Consider the following 20,481-nt stretch of genomic DNA (forward strand, 5'->3'; position numbering starts at 1 on the left):
TAAGGATAGGAAGGGTTGGATCCTGAGCAGAAAGGACTCTCAGATACCAAACCAAACATTGGTCAGATACTTCACAGGTACCAGGACTGAGTTTGTTAGACCTACTCTTCCCCTGGGTGCAAGAGAGATAGTCTTTATATAAATGGCAGCCAAGTCCTTTCCACTCCAACTGAACATAAACATCATCATTTCCCATTCCATTGTGCTCAAATGCCCCTCCAGTCTCGCCTCGTGCATCCCTAATCCTACCTCCCACCGCATCCCTATCTGTCACACGCTTTGTTGTCTGTCCTGATATCCTGTATGTCACATACACATACATCATGGATTCCCTTCACACTCATTCTCTGACACATATCTCACTTTCCTCTCAAACCCCTCACACAAGAACCATGGTCTCGGTTACTGTCAAGTGTGTGTTAGAGGGAGTTTTGTTTGGTATGGGTTTGGCAAGATGACCACTGAGGTGCCTTCTAGTTCTATAAAGTTTTATGATTCTGTAACTTAGTCTCATACCACTCACTATCACACATACACATGCTCTCTTTTCTCATACTCTGACACTCACCTTACCAACTTTCTCCCACCCTATGTCTCTGGCACTAACACTACAGAGTCCCTTTACAGTGTGTATCTGATAGCCCCATATACACATACTCATCAACATGTACCACCTTCTCTCTCCCTCTACTTTTCTCTGTTTGCCTCTCCTTCTCCCTCTTCCCCTCCCCTTCTCTTTCTCTATCTCCCCCCCCTTTTCCCTTCTCTCTCTCTTCTTCACATCCATTCCTTTGCTTTCATTTCTCACACACACACACACACACACACACACACACCATGGCCCACACCCCACATCACATGTCTATCACACATGCAACCATCTCCCCTCACATTGTGTTTGGCACACGTGCACCTTCATACAATGGCCTTCATGACCCGCATTTTGTTCCAAAAGAGAAATGTAACAAAAATATCTTCGGTAAGTACAAAGGAATGACATGATCCTCAGTCAGACCTGGAATGTGATTTATGACTTGCTCCGTGGGTGGCTGCTTTTGTTCTCAGGTTATTGTAGAATGTGGGGTAAGGCATGTACAGTTAAAGCAAGTACGCGTTATGAGAAGAGCCATGGAAATACTGAAGAAGAGGAGACAGAGAGAGCAACAATAAGGAGCTAAGTCTGCCTAATTTGACAAAGCATGTGCCATCAGTATGTTGGTAACAGTGGAGGAGGAGTAAGGCTTGAATTGCTTTGCTTCATAGAAAGGTAACAATACCATGGACTCGTAGAAGCTAGAATAGACTCAGTGACCTCTGAGGTATTTTCTCTTTCTAGATGCTGTGACTAATTGGGAGCATCCCTTTAAATTCAAAGGCTGTTCAGTTCTATGAAAACATTTGAGTATTTTTCTGGTGGACTAGCAGGGTTAACACTTGAATATCTTGCATCTTGAGCTCATAGACAAATGACTGTTGAGTAGATGGAGAGACTCCCTTTGCCTAGAACAATTTTTCAATTCAATTTATTGTTATTAGGAATAAGCATCTATTGTGTACACAGCACTATGGCTAGGTGCTAGAGAACAATCTGGGATCTTCCAAAATTAATGTTTTGAAGCCCTTGACCCTATCAGCAATGCTTAGCCAATGTTAGACAACTTCTGTGAAGCAAGATGGGTAATTACCGAACATGGTAGCTTAATGGAACAAGATCACCTTGGGTTGATATCCACTTCAGAATACCCCAGGGCTTTGTCCTTGGCCTTGTACTGCTTGAATTTTTGGTCAGCATCTTGGATGAAGGCATAGATGGCATGTCTTCACAAATTTTGAGATAACACAAAAATTGAGAGAGATAGCTAACACAGTGGATGACAATTAGTATGCAATAGGATCTTGACAGGCACAGATGATGAGCTGCCTATAAGAAGATGAAATTTAATGTGAACAAATGTAAAGTCTTACCCTTTGATGAAAAAAAAATCAACTTTACAGGCATAGGGTTAGGAGGCATGATATTTTTCATGTTAAAAAAAATATCTAGAGGAGGAAATATGTTAGCATGGACAGGGACCTGGATTTGGAATCAAAGGATCTGGCCCCAGATTTCAGATCCACCACCTTGCCTGAGTGACATGGAATAAGTTCATCTCAATTCTTTCCTTGAAAAATATGAATGTTATACTAGATGACATCTAAAGACTCTTCTGGCTCTAAATCTGTGACCCTCTAACTGTTAGCTCAGAATAAGTCAACTCTCGAGTGATGCAACAGCCAAAAAAAAAAAAAGCAAATGAAATCTTAAGCTAAATTAAGAGTCATACTGTCCAGGATGAAAGAGGTGATCAACTGTGAATTCTGCCTGGGTCAGAACACTTCTGGAATATATTTTGTTTAGATCTGGGTGCTACATTTTAAGAAGGAAATTGACAAACTGGAATGAATCAAGAGGATGGTAAGGAGGGAACTACACTATGCAGTGAAAGGATCATTTGAAAGGACTTCTCCAAAGTAGGGAAGATTTACTGGGGGAGACAGAAGAGAGATAGAAAGGGTATCCTGACTCTTCAGATTTTTGAAGGTCTATCATTTGGAAGAGAAATTAATTGTTCTGCTTGGACCCAGATGACAGAATTGGGAGCAATGGCTGGTAATCACAGAGAGGTAGATTTCAGTTTGATGTTAAGGAGTTGTTCCTAACATTAGAGCTGTCCAGAAGAGGAATGGACTCCTTCAGGAGGTGACAAGTGCCCCCTTACTGGAGATCTTCAGGATGAAACTAGATTTACTTATTGAGGATGTTATAGGAGACATTATAGTTTGGGTACAATTCAGGACTAGGTGACCTCTAAGATACTTGCCATTTGTGAGTTTTTGTGGTCCTGCGATTCAGTTTCTGGGAGCAGCAAAAAATTACTATCATTTAACTTCTATAGATCTCAGAGGCAAGTTACCCTTAGGCCTCTGGGTAGACGTTCACTTGCCCTCTACACGGATGATGGCCATTTCTATAGAAGACCTTGAACCCAATTATGAGTCTAGAATTGGATTGAGGACTTGCCCTCTCATTTCCAGACTCCCTCTCCCAAAAAAGAGGAGGCTCCAAATTACTATTACCACCTAAGCAGCTGGATCCAAATCATCTTTGCTGATGAAAAAGTGGCACTAGCCAGACACATCTGCATTTTATGCTGCAACAGAATGGGAAATTAATCTATTTCTTTCAAAGAAAAGCAAGCATGGTGTATGTACAGTAGCTGCTCTCCTGATGTGCAGTGAAGTGCCTTGCCATACAACAGCTTCAGTTGCTGAGGCAAGTAACAGATGATCATAGAGTGAAAACAGAAGAACTCATAGGAAATAACTTCCTTGAAGAATTCTTTTGATGTGAGAAGGAAAATAGCCTTTGTTTTCTTGGGGAAAAAAAATCTCTTGAGGTTACCTCTTGCTGGAATCCTTAATTCTTTCTATGGTTTTCTTTTTCCTTCCTAATTGTTTCTGATGGGGAGCTGAGGATGAGACTCCTGAATGCCTTTGTATTGATTCTTTGAAGACAGAATTTGGGGGATGATTTTTTTATAATAAATCACATTTCTGGTCATTGAAAATTAGCCTTAAAGGAATATGAAATATATAGTTTTTATTGAAAAGCGAGAAAAAGTTATTGATTTGTTAGATGGAAAGGTAGAATAATTTTTTCCCTCTTATCAATAGCATGATCTTGAAAGAACCCCCAAAACAGAACATGCTAATAATAATCTTCCTGGCAATGGTTTCAGATCACCTTAGCTGAAGAGCGAATACTCACTTTACAGATTAAAACCAAAATTAAAATAAGATACTCAGTGGAGACTGTGATACCTAGCACCTAATACCAGAAAGATAATTTTTAATGAATGTATGTGATGAGATGACCTGAAAATTGCTTCCTTTGCTTATTAAAAAACAGAATTTTATAAAGAACATGAATCAATAGCTCTTAATATAAACCATAAGAGACATTTTTAGGGAATTTGAACTATGTCCCCTTATTTCTTCAGTAAAAGATGCTTATCTTTTATTATTCTTACGATTTTTACATTTATTTTAGGTTTATGAACACCAAGATGGCAGCAAATCTCTAAAGCTAGGAGATTTTGGCTTGGCGACTATTGTAGATGGCCCCCTGTACACTGTCTGTGGTACCCCTACTTATGTGGCTCCAGAAATCATTGCAGAAACTGGGTAACTTCTTTACCATTTTTGCTTTTAATAGCAGTAAGTGATGGAAGCTTGGTGTTGCTGTTTGTAGGTCTGGCCAAGTTATCAGGCCTTTCTCATCTCACTTTTGTGATCTCTACAGAGAAGGTCTTTTCTGTGTGTTGTTCAGATCAAATCACCAATTACTGCCTTCTTGTTTAAGGCTGTCATTTGCCCTCTGTTAAGGGTTAGCACAGCAGTGATTAACCCCAGAAGAGAAAGTCTTCAGACTAACGGTGAAGCATACAGTGATAGTAATTAACTCCCTCAAGGAGATAAAAGAAACAAAATCTGCTCTAGATAGCGATTACAGTTTCCTGCGGTTATTTTCTCTGTTGCCCTTAATCTCCAATCACCATCCCATTTTGGCCTTCTTTAGGATCTATTGATTTAATGTAGCATGTAAACACTCACCAGTGGCAGTGAAATAGAGAAAATCTGCAGGTTTCTGTATACAGAAACTACAGCTACAGACTGTTTCCAGCCACAGAAGATACACCTTAGTTCACTTCTCTCTTTCCTCGCTTCTTATCTCTTCCTTTCTCCTCTCCTCTCTTCCCTTTCTTTCCCTCCCTCTCCTGTCTCTTCTTTCCCCTTCTTCTCCCTCCCCCCTTTACTTTCCCCTCTCCTCTCTCTCCCTCTCCCTTTTCCTTCCTTTTCCCTCTCTCGCTTTCCTTTCCCTCTCCTCCCATCTTTCTCCTTCTCCATCCCTCTTTCTCCCTTTCTCCCCCCTCTTCTCTCCCCTTCTCCTTTCTCTTCTCTTCTCTCTCCTCCCTCCCTATCTATGCCCTTTCCCCATCTTCACTCTTTCCAGGCATGCCTAAACTAGAAAAGTTCTTGATACGGAATATCTGTCACTACAAGCAAAGAAAATGATCTATATTTTTTCTGTGCCTATCTTGTTCCCTTCCCATGGCCCTCCCTCCTCTACCCCATTCCACTCCCCAACCTAGTCATCTCTGGGCATCCCAGAGGTAAATTTTTTCTCCTGGCCTTTTGTAAGCAGTCTCAACATAGGCCAGAGAGGAGAACAGTGAGAGCAGAGGTAAAATATGGACACAGGAGAAAAATACTAGCTTTGTAGTCCTAAGAGACCTTGATTGAAACCTTGCTTCTGATACTAGATATGCATAATTAGAAAAAAGTAACTTAAATTTTCTTAGCTTCTGTAAAGTGGGGATGCCTGTATTACCTACCTGATATGGTTATTGTGGGGATCCAATTATGTAATATGTGCCAGCTATTATTATACCTGGGGGGGCGGTTAGGGAGAGAGGTACAGGTTAACAGACAGGACAGCAAACAAGGTACTCCCAAAAAAAGACATAGATAAACAAAGAGCACAGTCTCTTTAGCTATGACTATAGCGACCATCTCAGAAACCACAGTGTTAGAACAATTGCATTTTCTTTTCGGGGTCACTCTGAGACTGAGTATGACTTTTTTTTCTACAATCCAACACATAGATATATGTCTCTGATTTTCATTCATGTGCTTTGAATATGATATCTTTTTTCTCCAGTCTCAGTTTATCTAGTATTAATTATTTTCTAATGGGGGATGGGGAGGAGGGATAGAGATGTTAATGTATTATACCATGTGCTGTAATTTGCCCTGGCCTGATTTCTCTAAATCATAATATTCACTTACATTTTTAGATATGGCCTCAAAGTGGACATCTGGGCAGCTGGTGTGATTACTTATATCCTGCTGTGTGGTTTCCCTCCTTTCCGTGGGTATGGACCACAATCTTCTACTCAGCTCCTAACAATGTATTTCTCTATTCTCAGAATGGTCCATATGTCTCTCTTGCACTGAATACAAAGAAGTCTGCTGCAGGGGAAGGGGGGGGAGTCTTTATTTGTAATGCCTATTATTTTTTCCATATTGTGCATGCTAATGTATATGATGTTCATAAATCTTCCCTGTGCTATTTTTAAAATGTGTTCGTTCTTAAATTTACCAAAACAATTCCTCTTTGTCATTTTGAATTGCTTAAAAACATACATTTTACAATATTTGGGGGGGGGGTACTGCAGTTCACAGTGATGCAGAAGGGACAGACATACCCTGAATTTGCTTTTTTCTTTTCTCCCCTCAAACAGCAGTGGTGATGATCAGGAAGTGCTTTTTGATCAGATCTTGATGGGTCAAGTGGACTTTCCTTCTCCATACTGGGACAACGTTTCTGATTCTGCCAAGGTAGATTTTGGAGGATTTTCTATTCCTTGTATATGTTAGCATTGGAATTATGTGCTAATTACCACGGGCAAAGAGACTATTGATATTGTGTATCACTTTCTGGGCACATTACAGTGGGATTTATATTGAAGAAGGTTTCAAAAATTTTACAGTTAGTGTAAGCTTTAGCTTCTGAAGTTCTTTTAAAATCTTGATTATGTCGATTAGGATTCCTTCTACTGATAAGGAGTGAGTAGATCTGGGTTCAGACCTTAACTTTCTATGCAACCTTAGACAAGTCACTTAACCCAACTGGAGGTTAAATGATCTTGAAATTCCTTCTTGTTTTAGATTCTATGCTCTGTTGTCTCTTTTGCTCAATATGAGAGCAACTGACTTTTTTCCTGTCATCTATGTCCTTGATGATGTCTTATTTGTCACTTTTTGTGGACAAGTCATCATTAGTAATGTACTGTAGCCTACTTACACTTAACCGTGTAAAATTTCATTACACTTTAGGTCACCTGCAATTTGGATTCTTTTTGTATCATAATGTTCAATAATCCACAGCCACTTAGCATCACTAGAAGAACACTAGAGCTGTAGAGGTGGGTGTTGGCAGCAGCAAGCAGACAGGGTTCACTATGATCTTTATACAACTGCAGCACTTGTCTGAGATACGTATGCACTAATTCATTGGACTATCCATTTGGCTATGTTATTATATGTGTAACACATATTTTTTTATCCACTTTATTTTTTTCCCAGTGTGAGTAGGTAAACAAATGACTCTTTTTATGGATTTATAGTACATAAAATTTCTGTGCCTAGAAAAATTTGCCTATGTCAGTTGAGGTTGGAAAGAAGTATATGACATGATGGCTGTCTTTAAGGCCTTTATGATCATGTTGGGAGAACCAAATATACATACTTAAGAGAATTAAATATCATAATACAATAGATAATCAAATGCCAGCATGTGCCAGCTATCACGGGTTAGGGAGGGAAGAAATCATCATTTAGCTGGAGCTTCATGAGGAAAGACCTCATGAAAGAGGAAGGAATGGAATTGAGTCTTGAAGGACAAATAGGATTTGGTTAGATAAAGAGAAGGGAAGGGGGGTGTCATTTCATCCCATAAAACCAGGAGATTAGCTTGAAAAAAATTTCTTAACATATTTGTGAGAAATTTTTTTCAAGCTAAACACTTGCAGTAAGAAAATTAGAATGCTTTGGAAAATGGCAGACTTTTAGTTGCATTATTTTACATTTGTGCAACTGTCACCAGGGCTGACTTATATTCCAAAAAATTTTTGAATCTGTTAGGGCTATTAAGAAAAAATTATTTTTGTCTTTTCATTTTTTTCTTTCTTTATGAGATGTTCTTTTTTATTTTGAAAAGTTCCAAATCTGAGTATAATTTATTATTCAATACCCCTGGCTCCATCACTTGGCTCTGGTCTATCAGTTCATATTGAATTCCAGCTTGCTTAATTTTAAGAACAGCCCCATCCCAGATCAGCATATGGACTCAGGGGGAATGGAGGAACTTGAAGAGTATTCAGAACAGAGCAACTAAGATGAAAGGAATGGGTCATATTCATCCCAGAAAAGAAAAGGTTCATGGATGACTTAAAAACTATCTTCAAGTATATGTAGTGTTATTATTCATAGACCGAATGATCAGAAATGTGTTTCATCTACAGCAAAAGGACTTGAAGTTATGCATAAGAAATTATTTCCTTATAATTAGATTTGTCGACTTTGGAATGGGCTGCCATATGTGGTTTTAGTACATTCCTCCCCTGGAGGTCTTTTAAAAATGGGATCAATTTTTATTTGTCAAAGATAAATTAGCTGTGTGTGCTTGCCCAAAGATAGGGGGTTAGATGCAATGAGCTCACTTGTAACTCTTTGATTCTGTCTCTTGACTCAGCAGAGGTGCGGCATTTCCAAGATTGAGAAGTTCTGTCTTAGAGCATAGGAGACAAATCAGAGATGCAAGGGGGGTTTGCTTGGTTCCTCTCCCTTGTGTTGGGGACAATTGGGAAATCAGAGATATGCACCATAAGGGCATGGCTTAAAAGCCAAATGCCATAGGATGGATGATTTAAGTATCCAATGCTATCATGGATGGTTTGCAGGCTCAACATAGGGAATTAGAATGATAATCCATCTGAAGGAGAATGAATTTGTTGCATCACCATCAAAAAAGAAAAGCACCATAGTCAACCCTTTCATATGTTTAAAGTGACCAATGAATTCTGCTGCCTTGGTAGCATATTGGCAAGTGATGCTACCATTATCGAACTAAATCAAGAAATCTAGTGTGTTGTCTGGCAAATGACGCAACAGTCATTCAGTTCACTTTTCAACAATCATTTACTAGGCACCTGTGTGTGCAAGGCACTATGCAAGGGGCTGGAGATACAAAGATGAAAAACAACACTCTTCAAAGAACCTTACATTCTGATAGGTGGCATAAAACATGTCCAAAAAAAGGAAGAAAGAAATATGATTCAGGGTAGAACATGACTATAAAGGAGAAGGCCAGATGAGCATTGGCTGAGAAATTTGAGGATCAAGATGAGATCACTTTCAGCTGGGTTACTCAAGGAAGGTTTCATGAATTTTCTATTGTCTGTGTGTCTTCATGTCGTGTCATCTGCCTCTTATGTAAGCTCCTGACTGGTGAGAGTTCTCAGTAACTGACCTGACCCAGACCCACCACATGGCTGCTGTCCAATCATTCTCATGCCATGCCACTACCTCTGTATCCTTTCTGCTGTCTAATACTGCCTGCCTTCAATCCCTAGCTCTGAGAACCATAATGAAGTCAACACTAATCTTCCTGGAAGGACATGCCAATTCATTCTGCTGTAATTCTATTCACCAATCCTGTAAATTTTTAGTCCAAAGACACCCCTTACATGTGTTATCTTTCCTTATTAAAATGCAAGTTCCTTGAGGGCTAGGACTATCATTTTATATTTGTATTCCCAGTACTTTGCACAGTGCCTGACAAACAGGAGGCAATTTATAAATGCCTTTTCATTCATTCATTCATTCATTCATTCCAGCTTCTGGATAAATTTCAACAGATACAAGATTAAGACACTATTGCTAAAGTCTCAGAGAAAAACAGATCGTGGCAGTATTCACGGTAGCCTACCTTCACACCACAAGAGAAGGGTGAAGAAACCCAAGGAATCAAATAAATTACCAGTAAAGTGCTTGGTAGGGGAGAAATAAATGATGCTGGGAAGAGTTAGGAAGTGACCAGCCAAATAGTCAGGCTGGTATCCAGCCATCATAGATCACATGGCTCAGGGGAACAGAAACACTGTGACTTTTGAGGCAGAGATGGAGCCAGGGAACTCAGAGGCCCCCAAAGCAGTAGCTTTAATAGCTGAGTGAAAAATGGGCTCTAAATCTAAGTGACATGAAAGGTCCTAAAGGTCTCATTAGTCACACCTGTATGCTGGAAGGTACACAGTCAGCAGAAGTCCCAATTCCACTCCCAACTAACTGGACAGTACCTTAAGTAGGCACTGAACTCAGAAGTCAACCTATTTCTGACTCTCTCACTATGTAAGCTCAAGATCTCTGACCTGCCCTGGGCCATACTCTTTCCATTGGGCATGCACCCAGGCAGCATTCAAATTTGTGGGTTAAAAGGGAACCTTCAAAATGACAGATGCCCTTTATTTTAACTAGAAAAGGCCCAAACAAATGTTCTGTAGTCAATTACACTCACTGTCACTCTCTAAAATGAGGACTCTTTTAAGCAATTCAGTTCAACAAATCTTTTTTAAGCATCTGCAAAGTGCAAGACACATAAAGACAAAAATAGAGGCCTCTGTCTCGAGGACCTTACATTCTTAAAACATGGACACGAGTAATCCAAAGTAATTTCAGGAGTTAGAGAACACTGATGACTAGGGATATTAGTAAAGTAGGCCTTTTGTCAAAAGTGGCGCCTGAACTGTGTGGTTTGAAGGAAGTTAGGGATTCCCAGGGACGAAGGTAAAGAAAGGATGCATTCCTCACATTGAAGGAAGACAGACTGTGCACAGGAAGAGAATCAGAGAACAGTGAGGAGGCCAGTTTAACTGAGTCAGGGAGTGCATGAAGAGAAAATAACATGAAATTAAGTCTAGAAGGGTATGTGAGAGTCATATTATGAAGGGCTTTAAATGCAACCTGAGAATTTAGTATTTTGAGATAGAAGTAGTAATAAAGAGTCACCCAAAATGTTTGAGGTAAGTTATAAAGGACTAAAAGTTGTACCTTTTTATCATTGATTATGGTCCTTCCTTCTTTCCTCTACCTATCAAAGTCTAACCCATCCTTCAAGGCCTATTTCCAGGGACCCCTTCCTTAATCCCTCCAGATGAGGATGAAGCAATATTTCATTCTTCTAAACACCAATAGCACTTCTTATCTGTACTATTGCTAATGCCCTTATGGTTTCTTTCCTTGTTTTCCAGTTATTTTCTATGTGTTTTATCTCCCCTAGATTTACCCATCTCCTTGAGGGTAGGTACTTACATATTTTTGCATTTCTCATAGTTCTTCACAAAGTACCTCACCCCAAGTAAAAGCTCCCTAAATGGATGCTAAATGAATGAACAAATGATAGATTTTCTTCAGCTGGTTGGAACTGATATCGATAGCATAAGTGACATTTGTATGATGTTTCCCACCATACAGTATACAGTATGGAGTTCTCCATGTTTTACCTCATTTGATTTTCATGGTAGTCCTGTATATTCTACAGTATTATTATTACCATCCTATAAATGAAAAAACTGAGGTTTGAGTAGTTACCCAGACAGATAGTGAATGACAGAACAGGCCTTGAAACCGGATCATCTGACTCAAAATTCTCTGCTTCTCCAGCTAACACTGCATCGCCTCCTAAGTGTATTCGGCGCTTGAGTGCTGTGACACTGCTGGCCATTTTCAAAGGGAGTTTACTCTGTTATCTAGGCATTCACAAGTAAAACAAACTAATTGCTGACACAACAATCCAACCCGAGCTGTGATTTCAAGATCTCAATGCCTTCATTAATCCTTGGATTTGTTATCCTTGCCTCAGAGCTATCAAGTCATCCAGAAGACATCACATTAAAGTCTTAACAAAACTGCTCCCATTTAAGCTGTTTCTTCATCTTTGTGGAATATAGCTAGATAGACAGATAGACAGACATATATATCATATATATTATACATATGTGTGTATATATCTATACATACACATACATAATAACCCGCCAATATACATAAGCCATTATCATGTTCTTTCTATGTCTTTTCTTTTTTAACCTAAACATATTATCTGGTTTCAAGAAGAAAAACTAATTTTCCTTCAAGGATAAAACTGAATAAAAATGCAGGAAATGTGATTTCTGTATTGAGGTAATCTATTTAGAATTTGAATTTTTTTTACCTGTAGTTTAATGCTGGATGCACAATCCATCTACGAAAAGTTGGTTATTTATAAAATAGAATTTTAGAATTTTTTGTATCTCACATTTTATTAGATTTTTTTTTCTATAGCAACCAGTGGTCATAAAATTGTAATAAAAAAAATCTTTTCAGGCTGCTATTCAGGTATCAAAGGATAAAACAATGTATCTAAGAAAAGATAGACCCCCCAAAATTACTTCTGAAACAGTAAAATCTAACCACTGAGAAATGGTCCTCTGTAATTTTAATGAAATAAAATTTCTGGAAATGCAAAAAAAAAAAAAGAAGAAGAAGAAGAAGGAAAGAAAAGATAGAGCATTAGAATACTTTTCCAACTTGGAACAGAAAGTTGGTACTTAAAAACGTTGGGTTTTGGTTATAAAAGTTATATAAACTGGATCAATCTTTGCTATCACAGGAGCTCATTACTATGATGCTGTTGGTGGATGTTGATCAGCGATTTTCAGCTTTGCAAGTCCTTGAACATCCATGGGTTAATGTAAGTAAATTTTTACCTTTCATGTCTAATCTTCATATCTTTTTTTAAATTAACAGATTTCCTAATAACCCTTCCCTCTTTAAGACTAAGGCTTAGGAAAAGAAAAGTAACATATTTTATGTCTGTCACTGAAAAGATTTTTGTACTGGATATGAGTAAACAGAAAAAAAAATTGGCCTTCACATGACTTTATTGCTATAAAATTCTGTCTTAAAAGTCACTGCAGCGTGGCACTAGAGAAATATAAATGATAAAATGCATTCACAGGAGAAATACATATATATACACACATATACACGTGTATGTGTAGAAAATATATATATATATGTGTGTGTGTGTGTGTATGTACGTATGCATATGTACATGTAGATATATAGATATTACTTTTCCCCTAGGCTAACAACCTTTTACCTAGCAAAACTGTATGTTGCTAGTAAGCACAGTGGTACCAGATGACTCCACTTCAGTCACTGTGGTATGACCTTGAGGCTCTGGTGATTCTTCAGGAAATACACATGAAAAATCAGCACTAGTGCTTCAGAAGGAGACGCTTTTAATATTCATGCTTCCGTGAAGTCACAATGGAAGAAATTCTTTTTACAGTGGGATAACACCACTGGTGTCAACTATACTCAGGATCCTGTATAACAAAGGCCTCAATCATTAGTGACAAGAACCCGTTGTGATCTAACTCCATAGTTGCTAGCAAAGGTGAAATTTTTAAAAAAAGAATCAGGCGCGCACAGCAGCATCCAGAATATATTCTTGTTTATCATTTTAAATCCTCAGACAGGTCAGGGTGGAGATGGTTGAAGCAAAGCTTTGTATATCAATCCTTCATCAATTCATCAAGACAGGCTTGTGTCGTAGAACACGGACTGACACACTGAGCAATAGGACACCCACAAATCTTGCTGGCCAGTCTTCTCCAACAGTCTGGTCAGGATGTCCTTCAGTAGTCTACCCTAGTCCCTTCAACCTGACTTTCAGTTTAAGGATGATAAGTTGCAATGATATGATAACTTCCATTCATACATGCCTACTCTTTTAAGGTATACCAAGTCGTATATCTCTCTTCCTTGTCTCTGCTAAATTTCCAGAAATAATAACAGCTAACATTTGTGCCAGGCACTGCACAAAGCACTTTGCAATCGTTACCTCTTCTGACCCTTACAACAACCCTGGGAGATAGGTGTTATTATGACTCCCATTTTACAGATGAGGAAACTGAGGCAAATAGAGGTTAAATGACTTGCCCAGGGTCACACAGCTAGAAAACACCTGAGGTCTGTTTTGAACACAGGTCTTTGTGACTCCCTGCCCAGCCTTCTATTCATTGTACCACCTAGCTACTATAGAAGAGTAATGAGCAAGCTATATTAACAGCCTTAACTTCCTTACCATGTTTTTACTCCTTAACTTCTTATGACTTCATCCCCAATACCTTTCTCCAAAATCTCCAATAACTCCTTAGTTGGCAAATCCATTGGCCTCTTTTTTCAGTCCTTGTCCTTTACTACATCATTTAACATTCCTGACTGCCAACCTTTCTTGATATCTCTCTTTTCCCTTGACTTCTGTAACCCTTTTCCTACTGCCTCCTGCTTCTGAATCCCCTGTTTGCCTCATCTTCTCACTTGTCCTGTCCAAATTTGGAAACTCACCAAGGTTCTATTCTAGACTCTTTTATTCTCTTTCAACTCTTCCATGTGATGATCTAACCTTACCTTATTTGATGATCATCTCTTACCTCAGCTATTATAATAACTTCCTTATTGATCCTCCTCACTCTATTCTCTCCCTTCTGTCATATACCTTTTAAGTAGCTTTTAAAATATTTTCCTAATTTACAGATCTTAACATATTACTCCCATCCTTAAAAATCTCCAGTCTCCCCTATTGCCTGTAAGAAGAAATATAAACTCCTTAAAAATCTGCCTCCAACCTACTTTATTCCATTTTATACCTTTTCATATGTTCCAATCAAAGTGGTCTATTAACTCTCCCCCAATTTTATCCCATCCTGTTCTCACTCCAACCATTAATATAAGCCAAACCTAAAGCCTAGAGAATACTCCCTCCTCATCTTTACTTGTCAAAATGCTTTTTTTTTTATTGAAGATCCACCCAGTTCAATTGCATACACCTTTCTGAGGGCAGAGTGACTTAAAATATTATCTTTGTCCTTTGCCTGACAATGCACACGATAGGTGCTTAATGATTGTTCGCTTGTGCGCTTATCACAATAGTTGATATATAAAACTTTATATATAGTATAGAACTTTCAGGTTAAAGGCATTACATAGTTTCTCTTATTTGGACAGCTCAACAACCCAGTAAGATATATCCTACAGGAATTACTATCCCCATTTTAAAAATGTAGAAACTGAGGCACAGAGAGGTTAGCTACCTGGTCCATCCCATCCTAGTAGTACATCTAGTGTCATTGACAGGATGTGAACCCAATGCTTTGCTAACTCTGAGTCCACTGCAATTTCAGCTCTACCCCACCATCACTTATTGAATTAAATCTATAGTTTCATGTCTTTTCTTATTCTGCTGATTCTGTTGGCAGGAGTTCTCTGCTTTGTATGCTACAAAAAGCAGTCGTATTTAAAGTTGTTATTTTCTTCTCTATGACTTGGTAGTTCAGTCTCACAAGAGGATCCTGTAAAAAAATCTCCAAACTTGGAACAATAAGACTGATAGAGCACAGTTCTGAAATATGAGTCCAAAGACCTTCACCAAGCTGTTGATTTTGTTGCTGAAATTAAAATTTCTGAATTATAATGAATGCTATTGATGAGCAAGGTCCTTTCAATCAACCAATAAATTCATCACATGACTTGGTGTTACAGGGAATTAGTGATGGTTTACATTTTGTATTGTGCACTCAGATTGACAGTAGTACAGTATACAGTTCTGGGCCTTTTCTTCTTTTCGCATCATCAACATCGTCGTCATCATAGCTAAAGTTTATAAGGTACAAGTTTATAACATGACAGCATGATAAAAGTTCTAGATTTGAAGTCAGAAGGATTGAATTTGAATCCCAACTCTGCTACTTATTAGCTGCAAGACCTTAGGCAAGACGATTCACATTGATGAACCTCAATTTATTATACCAGCATCCTAGGGCTATAAGGTTCAGATGTAAACTGTGAAGTCTTAATGGAATTTAGGCTATTCATTTTACTTAATGTTTCATTATTCCCATTTTACAGATGAATGGAAACAGAGGTTTTGAGAGCTTAAATGGCTTACTGAACATCACCTAGGTGATAGAGCCAAGATTTGACTTCAGATTTTCTATTCTAAGTCCAGTGTCCTTTTCATTATATCCCCCACCTCTTCAAGAAACATATTTGCTCTGTATAATTATCCCAGATGTGAAATTCTTAAATATGCTTCCCAATGTAAGCATTTTAAGCACAAGCCTATTCGGGTTTTGTGTTCAATTGCTTTCTCAATGTACTTGAGAATGGAATTACTCTAATTCTCATTTTCCAGCTTTAACAGGATCTCAGCCTCATCACCAGACAAGATTTTGTGTTTTATATCAATAAGTAAAGAGATGAATAGTCATTCACATGACCATCCTTTGATGTTTCAAAACAACTCTAGATGAAATCCCATCCTAAAAGTTAGGACAACAAACACTTTAGCCCTTCAGAAGAAATGAAACGCTAGAAAAAATAAGAAATAGAAATATTACAAAGCCCTTCTCACCCTCTTTCCATATCCATCACTTCTATGTAAAGATGTTGGCCAGTTCCAGGATTGCCATTTGCCTCCATGAAAGTATCTGACATGAAATAGCAGCCGTGTTGATGTATTTTTTTCTAAATTCCCTTGGGTAATTGCTAAAAAAAAATCCTACTCTATCCCATTTCATTAAAGCCAGGATCTCAGACAAAGAAAAAGTTCCTCAGTGGAGAATATCAGGCAGTGGTTTTTGCAATCATCTTTGATCCCAATTAGGGTTGAATTACCACCCAAAATAAGTATATTTCCATGAGTATATGCCAGTAGACAGTTTCCAGGTTACCACCACTCCAACTTACTTCTACCAAAAATACCTATTACATCACTAGGAAAATATAAGTCTGGAGTAGTCCAATCCTGTTACCAACCCCTCCTCCCATACGTCTCCCCACACTTTTTTTTAACCTACAAGAGAATTTCTTAGACTAACCCTGTATTTCTCAGAAACATATTGGCAAGATTTATACCAATGCTTTATATGTCTGCACTAGCTTTAAACAGATCCCAGGGCCATAATGGAAGATAAACAAATTGCAGGGCACAAAATTTATCTGGCTATACCTTTTGGCAATCTGCTCAACTGAAAAAAAAAAACCTAGTTGTAAAATGTAGGGAAACATAAAGCTATCTACTCACTTGCCTTAAATTGTAGCCTGCAGTCAAATGACAATTTCCAGTTTTACATTACAGAAAAGCAGAAGTAGGTGGCTATCGGATAAGTCTGGAAACACTGTTTTAATGCAGGGGTTGGCAACCTTTTCAAAAAGTGCATGCCAAGTTTACAACATCTTTCTTCCTTGGATGCTGGAAATTTGGGAGAAGTTAATTCCAGCTACAGTCCCTTCTGGAGACAGCAACTACCCCTTGTATACTTCTGGAAAGGAGTAAGTTAGGAGCAACTGGATTCAATGATAAGAACAGCTGTCATACCAGAAGTAGTGAGCACCTCCATGAGAACCCATGATAACAATACAGCCCCCATAGAACAAGTCAGAGAGGTTTAAGTTACGATAGCAGCATTTTTCAGGACCATAAAATGGAGAATAAGCCAAGAGAATTATGGCAAACAAATAGTCATTTTATAGCTCTAAATAAAAACTTTCATGCTGATTATTTACCAACAGATTACTTGGTGAAGAACTGATGTCTTTGGAATTTATCAGGAGTCTAATAAGCCCTACCCTGATACATTTTCAGTTTCAGTTTTTATGATAAATATAGTTGGAATGTTGCTGGAAACAGCATAACCTGTTAAGTCCATTCCCAAACCACTAAAACGACCTCATGTCAACCATTTCCCAGATGTTTTTAATTTAAGAAACAAAATTGTGCAGACTTACAACTGTTAGCATCGACATGAATGGACAGCCCGCACTTTCAGAACTGGAGTTTCTAGCTTCTTGGTGCTACCCCAATTTAGCCTATTTCAATTTCTCTCCTACACAGAATCTCTTGACCCAGTAAGGAAGCTGTGTCACATCTTCTAGACCTCCTAATCTTGCTTTTATTTTGATACTCCATGCATTTTAATTTCAAACTCTCAGACTCCCAAAAAATACATCCTAAAATCCAGGACAAGGTGTGGACAATTTTCTAGCCCATATTTGATTAATAAAAATTTCCTGCATATAATCTGAACTTCAAGACAAACTTTTCCTTAAATTCTGAGAACAGATAGTTTGTGTGTCTTTTAGCAAATTTCAAGAAATTCTGATTTGCAAAGATACTTATAATAGTAATTACATTTCTATATTACTTAAACTGTCATTTTTCCCCTCACAAGAAAATAAAGCAAGCTCTAATTTGGACTTTAATACCCATAATTTTGTATTTACTGAGGTCTCTGAGAGGAATAAAATGAGCAACCAATCAATTAGGAGTAATAAATTAGAAACCAAAAGACAAGCTCATTGCAACATTCAATTTGTGACCACAAGAGAGGAAGTTGTGCAAGAAAAAAATCAGAATAATCAGTTGAACCCTAAGGAAACAGTCTAAACACTTTTCAGGGGCCAGCTCATTCATTCTCATTTTCTCCCATTATTTTTACAATGACTTGTTCACCTGGCACATTTGGACTCGAAGAGAAAATCTCCCTTAAGAAGTGGACAGCTGAAGAGTAACCAAAGCCTAGTCACTTGAAACTTACCTGTATTTAACACTGTTTCTACAGGCTTATCGTTTTTGTGCACTTTACCTTATATGTACCCATCCCCTATTATCCACTCTCTACATAAGTGCTCTTCTGTCTTAGAAGGAATTCGTCAATTAGATCTGTTAGTCAACAGCTCAGTCAATATATACAGATGCATGAGTGCATTATTGACATACTGTAAATTTTTCATTAAATTGGTATGGACTATTCTCCTTCCACATTGCATCCTCTCAGAACATTAGCCTTCACTATCTATTGCTATGAATTAGTAGAATACAAAACAATTTTAAGAACAGCTTAAGCAAAACATAATCAAGGAGGTAAGTTTTTCCCTAATACCAAGCATGTGTACACATGCACACAAACACACACATGCACACTTCCTGAGTCCAAATGCAGCATTCTACCCATTATTCTACCCACACTGTCTCTCTGCAGTAACCTAATAAGTGGCCAAAAAGACTTTGACTAGCTTTTCCACACTCAGAAATGTGAGTTACTGTCTCCTCTGGTCCTTGCTCTGCTTCTTCTCAATTCCATAATTCAGTATTATTTAGCATCTTTTATATACACCACTCTAAATTTCTGTTCAGATTATCTTGAACAATGACAATGAACAGATAAGGGAAAAGGAAAAGAAAAGAATCAATAAATGGTCCCTCTAAGAAGTGCAGTGCAACCATGTGAATTTTTAAGTTGACCCGGAAAAGACTTCACTGTCCATGTCCTATGTAGATTTTATTCAAACTCTCTGTAAGGAATATAATCCTCTGGATCTAGCAAACCAATGAGAAACTAAAGCGATTGGTAAATGGTGCTGTTGAAATGAAATGATGGCCAGTGGTGGTCTAAAAAAGTGACACCCTCTCTCTGTATTCACAAAGATACATTGGGCTTCATAGAGCTAACATTTTGATGACAGATATTAATCTTCCCCAGATTCTAAGGCAAATATTGGCTTACTTAAAAAATTTTCTCTTCAAGTTTTCCCAACCAGAAATGAGGGACTAGACTGAGAAGAGATAATAGGCATTGGGAGAATGTGCAACTAGAGATCATTAAGAGAAGTCACAGAGCAGCAAAACAAGCAATTGGGAAACCAAGCCTCTTGTTTTATGGCACTTTTTTTTTAACCTGGGGTTCATTTAAACCTGGGACACTCCCCTGGCAAATAGTTCAGATTTGAGATACTATCAATCCTGTAGTCCTGGCAACAAGTGAAAAGGTTGAAAATCACATCTACGGGAAGAAGGTAAAAATGGACTTGGGGACAGTTCAGCAAGACACTGTCCTCAAAATGGTTTTTCTCAGTGGCAAAAGATGGGAAAAAATGCTTCCTAGAGAATAATTCTTTCACCCCACTCCACCCCAGCTGAAAACGGGGAGACAAGGGAATGTTGGCTGTCCAAGAAGCCACTGCTGTGGCTCATTTTCTGTTTTACCCCCTGATTTTGTTCTTGTCAGCTGCAATATTCTGCCAAATCATAGATGGAAATTTTTTAATCACAAACCACTAACCTCAAACCACAACCAACCCATGTCAGATTTCAGGAGGTACTCAAAGCCCAGAATGTGTTAGTAATACTGAAACTATTTGCAAAATGCTGCCAGCTTTGTCATATCCATCCTGAAAATACAGAGCACATTTTTGGCACATTAGCCACACTGTGATGATGATAATGCTAAAAGTAAGTACTAATGGTCCCCATTTATTTAATAAGGTATGATTTAATTTATTTATTTTATCCATACCAAATAGTCATCAAATCATTGATCTATAACTGGAAGAGACCTTTGAGGTTATATTGTCCAGCCCCCTCATTTTACAGATGAAGAAACTGAGGTCCAGGGAGGCAACACAAGTAGTAACTTAGCCAAGCCTACTAGATGTCATTGATCAAGGGGGAACAAATACAAACTATGTCCCCCAAACTACTTATTTATTACTTTTAAACTGCATGCTGCTCAAAACTTCCAGATAAAATTTATAGATGGAAAAAGCAGCTCTGATTACTTACAAGACTTGACTATACTCTGGGGTATAAAGGCATACTTTTGCATGAGTAAAGTTCAGGACTTCATTTAAGTCTGAAAAAAAAAAGATAATTTGAATCCCACAAGTGGGGCCTGGCACCATCCCCAAAAGACCAGAGCTAATGGGGTCCATCTA

The 20,481-nt window shown here is 38.2% G+C and overlaps 1 protein-coding gene across 4 annotated transcripts in view; it reads left to right on the top strand.

Annotated features, from left to right (window-relative positions):
* Window positions 1-20,481, top strand: part of DCLK1 (doublecortin like kinase 1) — a 410,798-nt gene that overhangs the window by 353,119 nt on the left and 37,198 nt on the right. For all 4 annotated transcript variants that reach the window (XM_020978718.2, XM_020978717.2, XM_020978719.2 and 1 more), the window contains 4 exons: window positions 4,091-4,224; window positions 5,898-5,975; window positions 6,345-6,441; window positions 12,311-12,391. In XM_020978718.2, coding sequence (XP_020834377.1) covers window positions 4,091-4,224; window positions 5,898-5,975; window positions 6,345-6,441; window positions 12,311-12,391 — 390 coding nt within the window. The remainder of the gene's footprint in view (window positions 1-4,090; window positions 4,225-5,897; window positions 5,976-6,344; window positions 6,442-12,310; window positions 12,392-20,481) is intronic.

This window comes from Phascolarctos cinereus, unplaced genomic scaffold, assembly GCF_003287225.1.
Source record: "Phascolarctos cinereus isolate Bilbo 61053 unplaced genomic scaffold, phaCin_HiC Scaffold_726;HRSCAF=1367, whole genome shotgun sequence".
In the NCBI taxonomy this organism is placed as follows: domain Eukaryota; kingdom Metazoa; phylum Chordata; class Mammalia; order Diprotodontia; family Phascolarctidae; genus Phascolarctos; species Phascolarctos cinereus.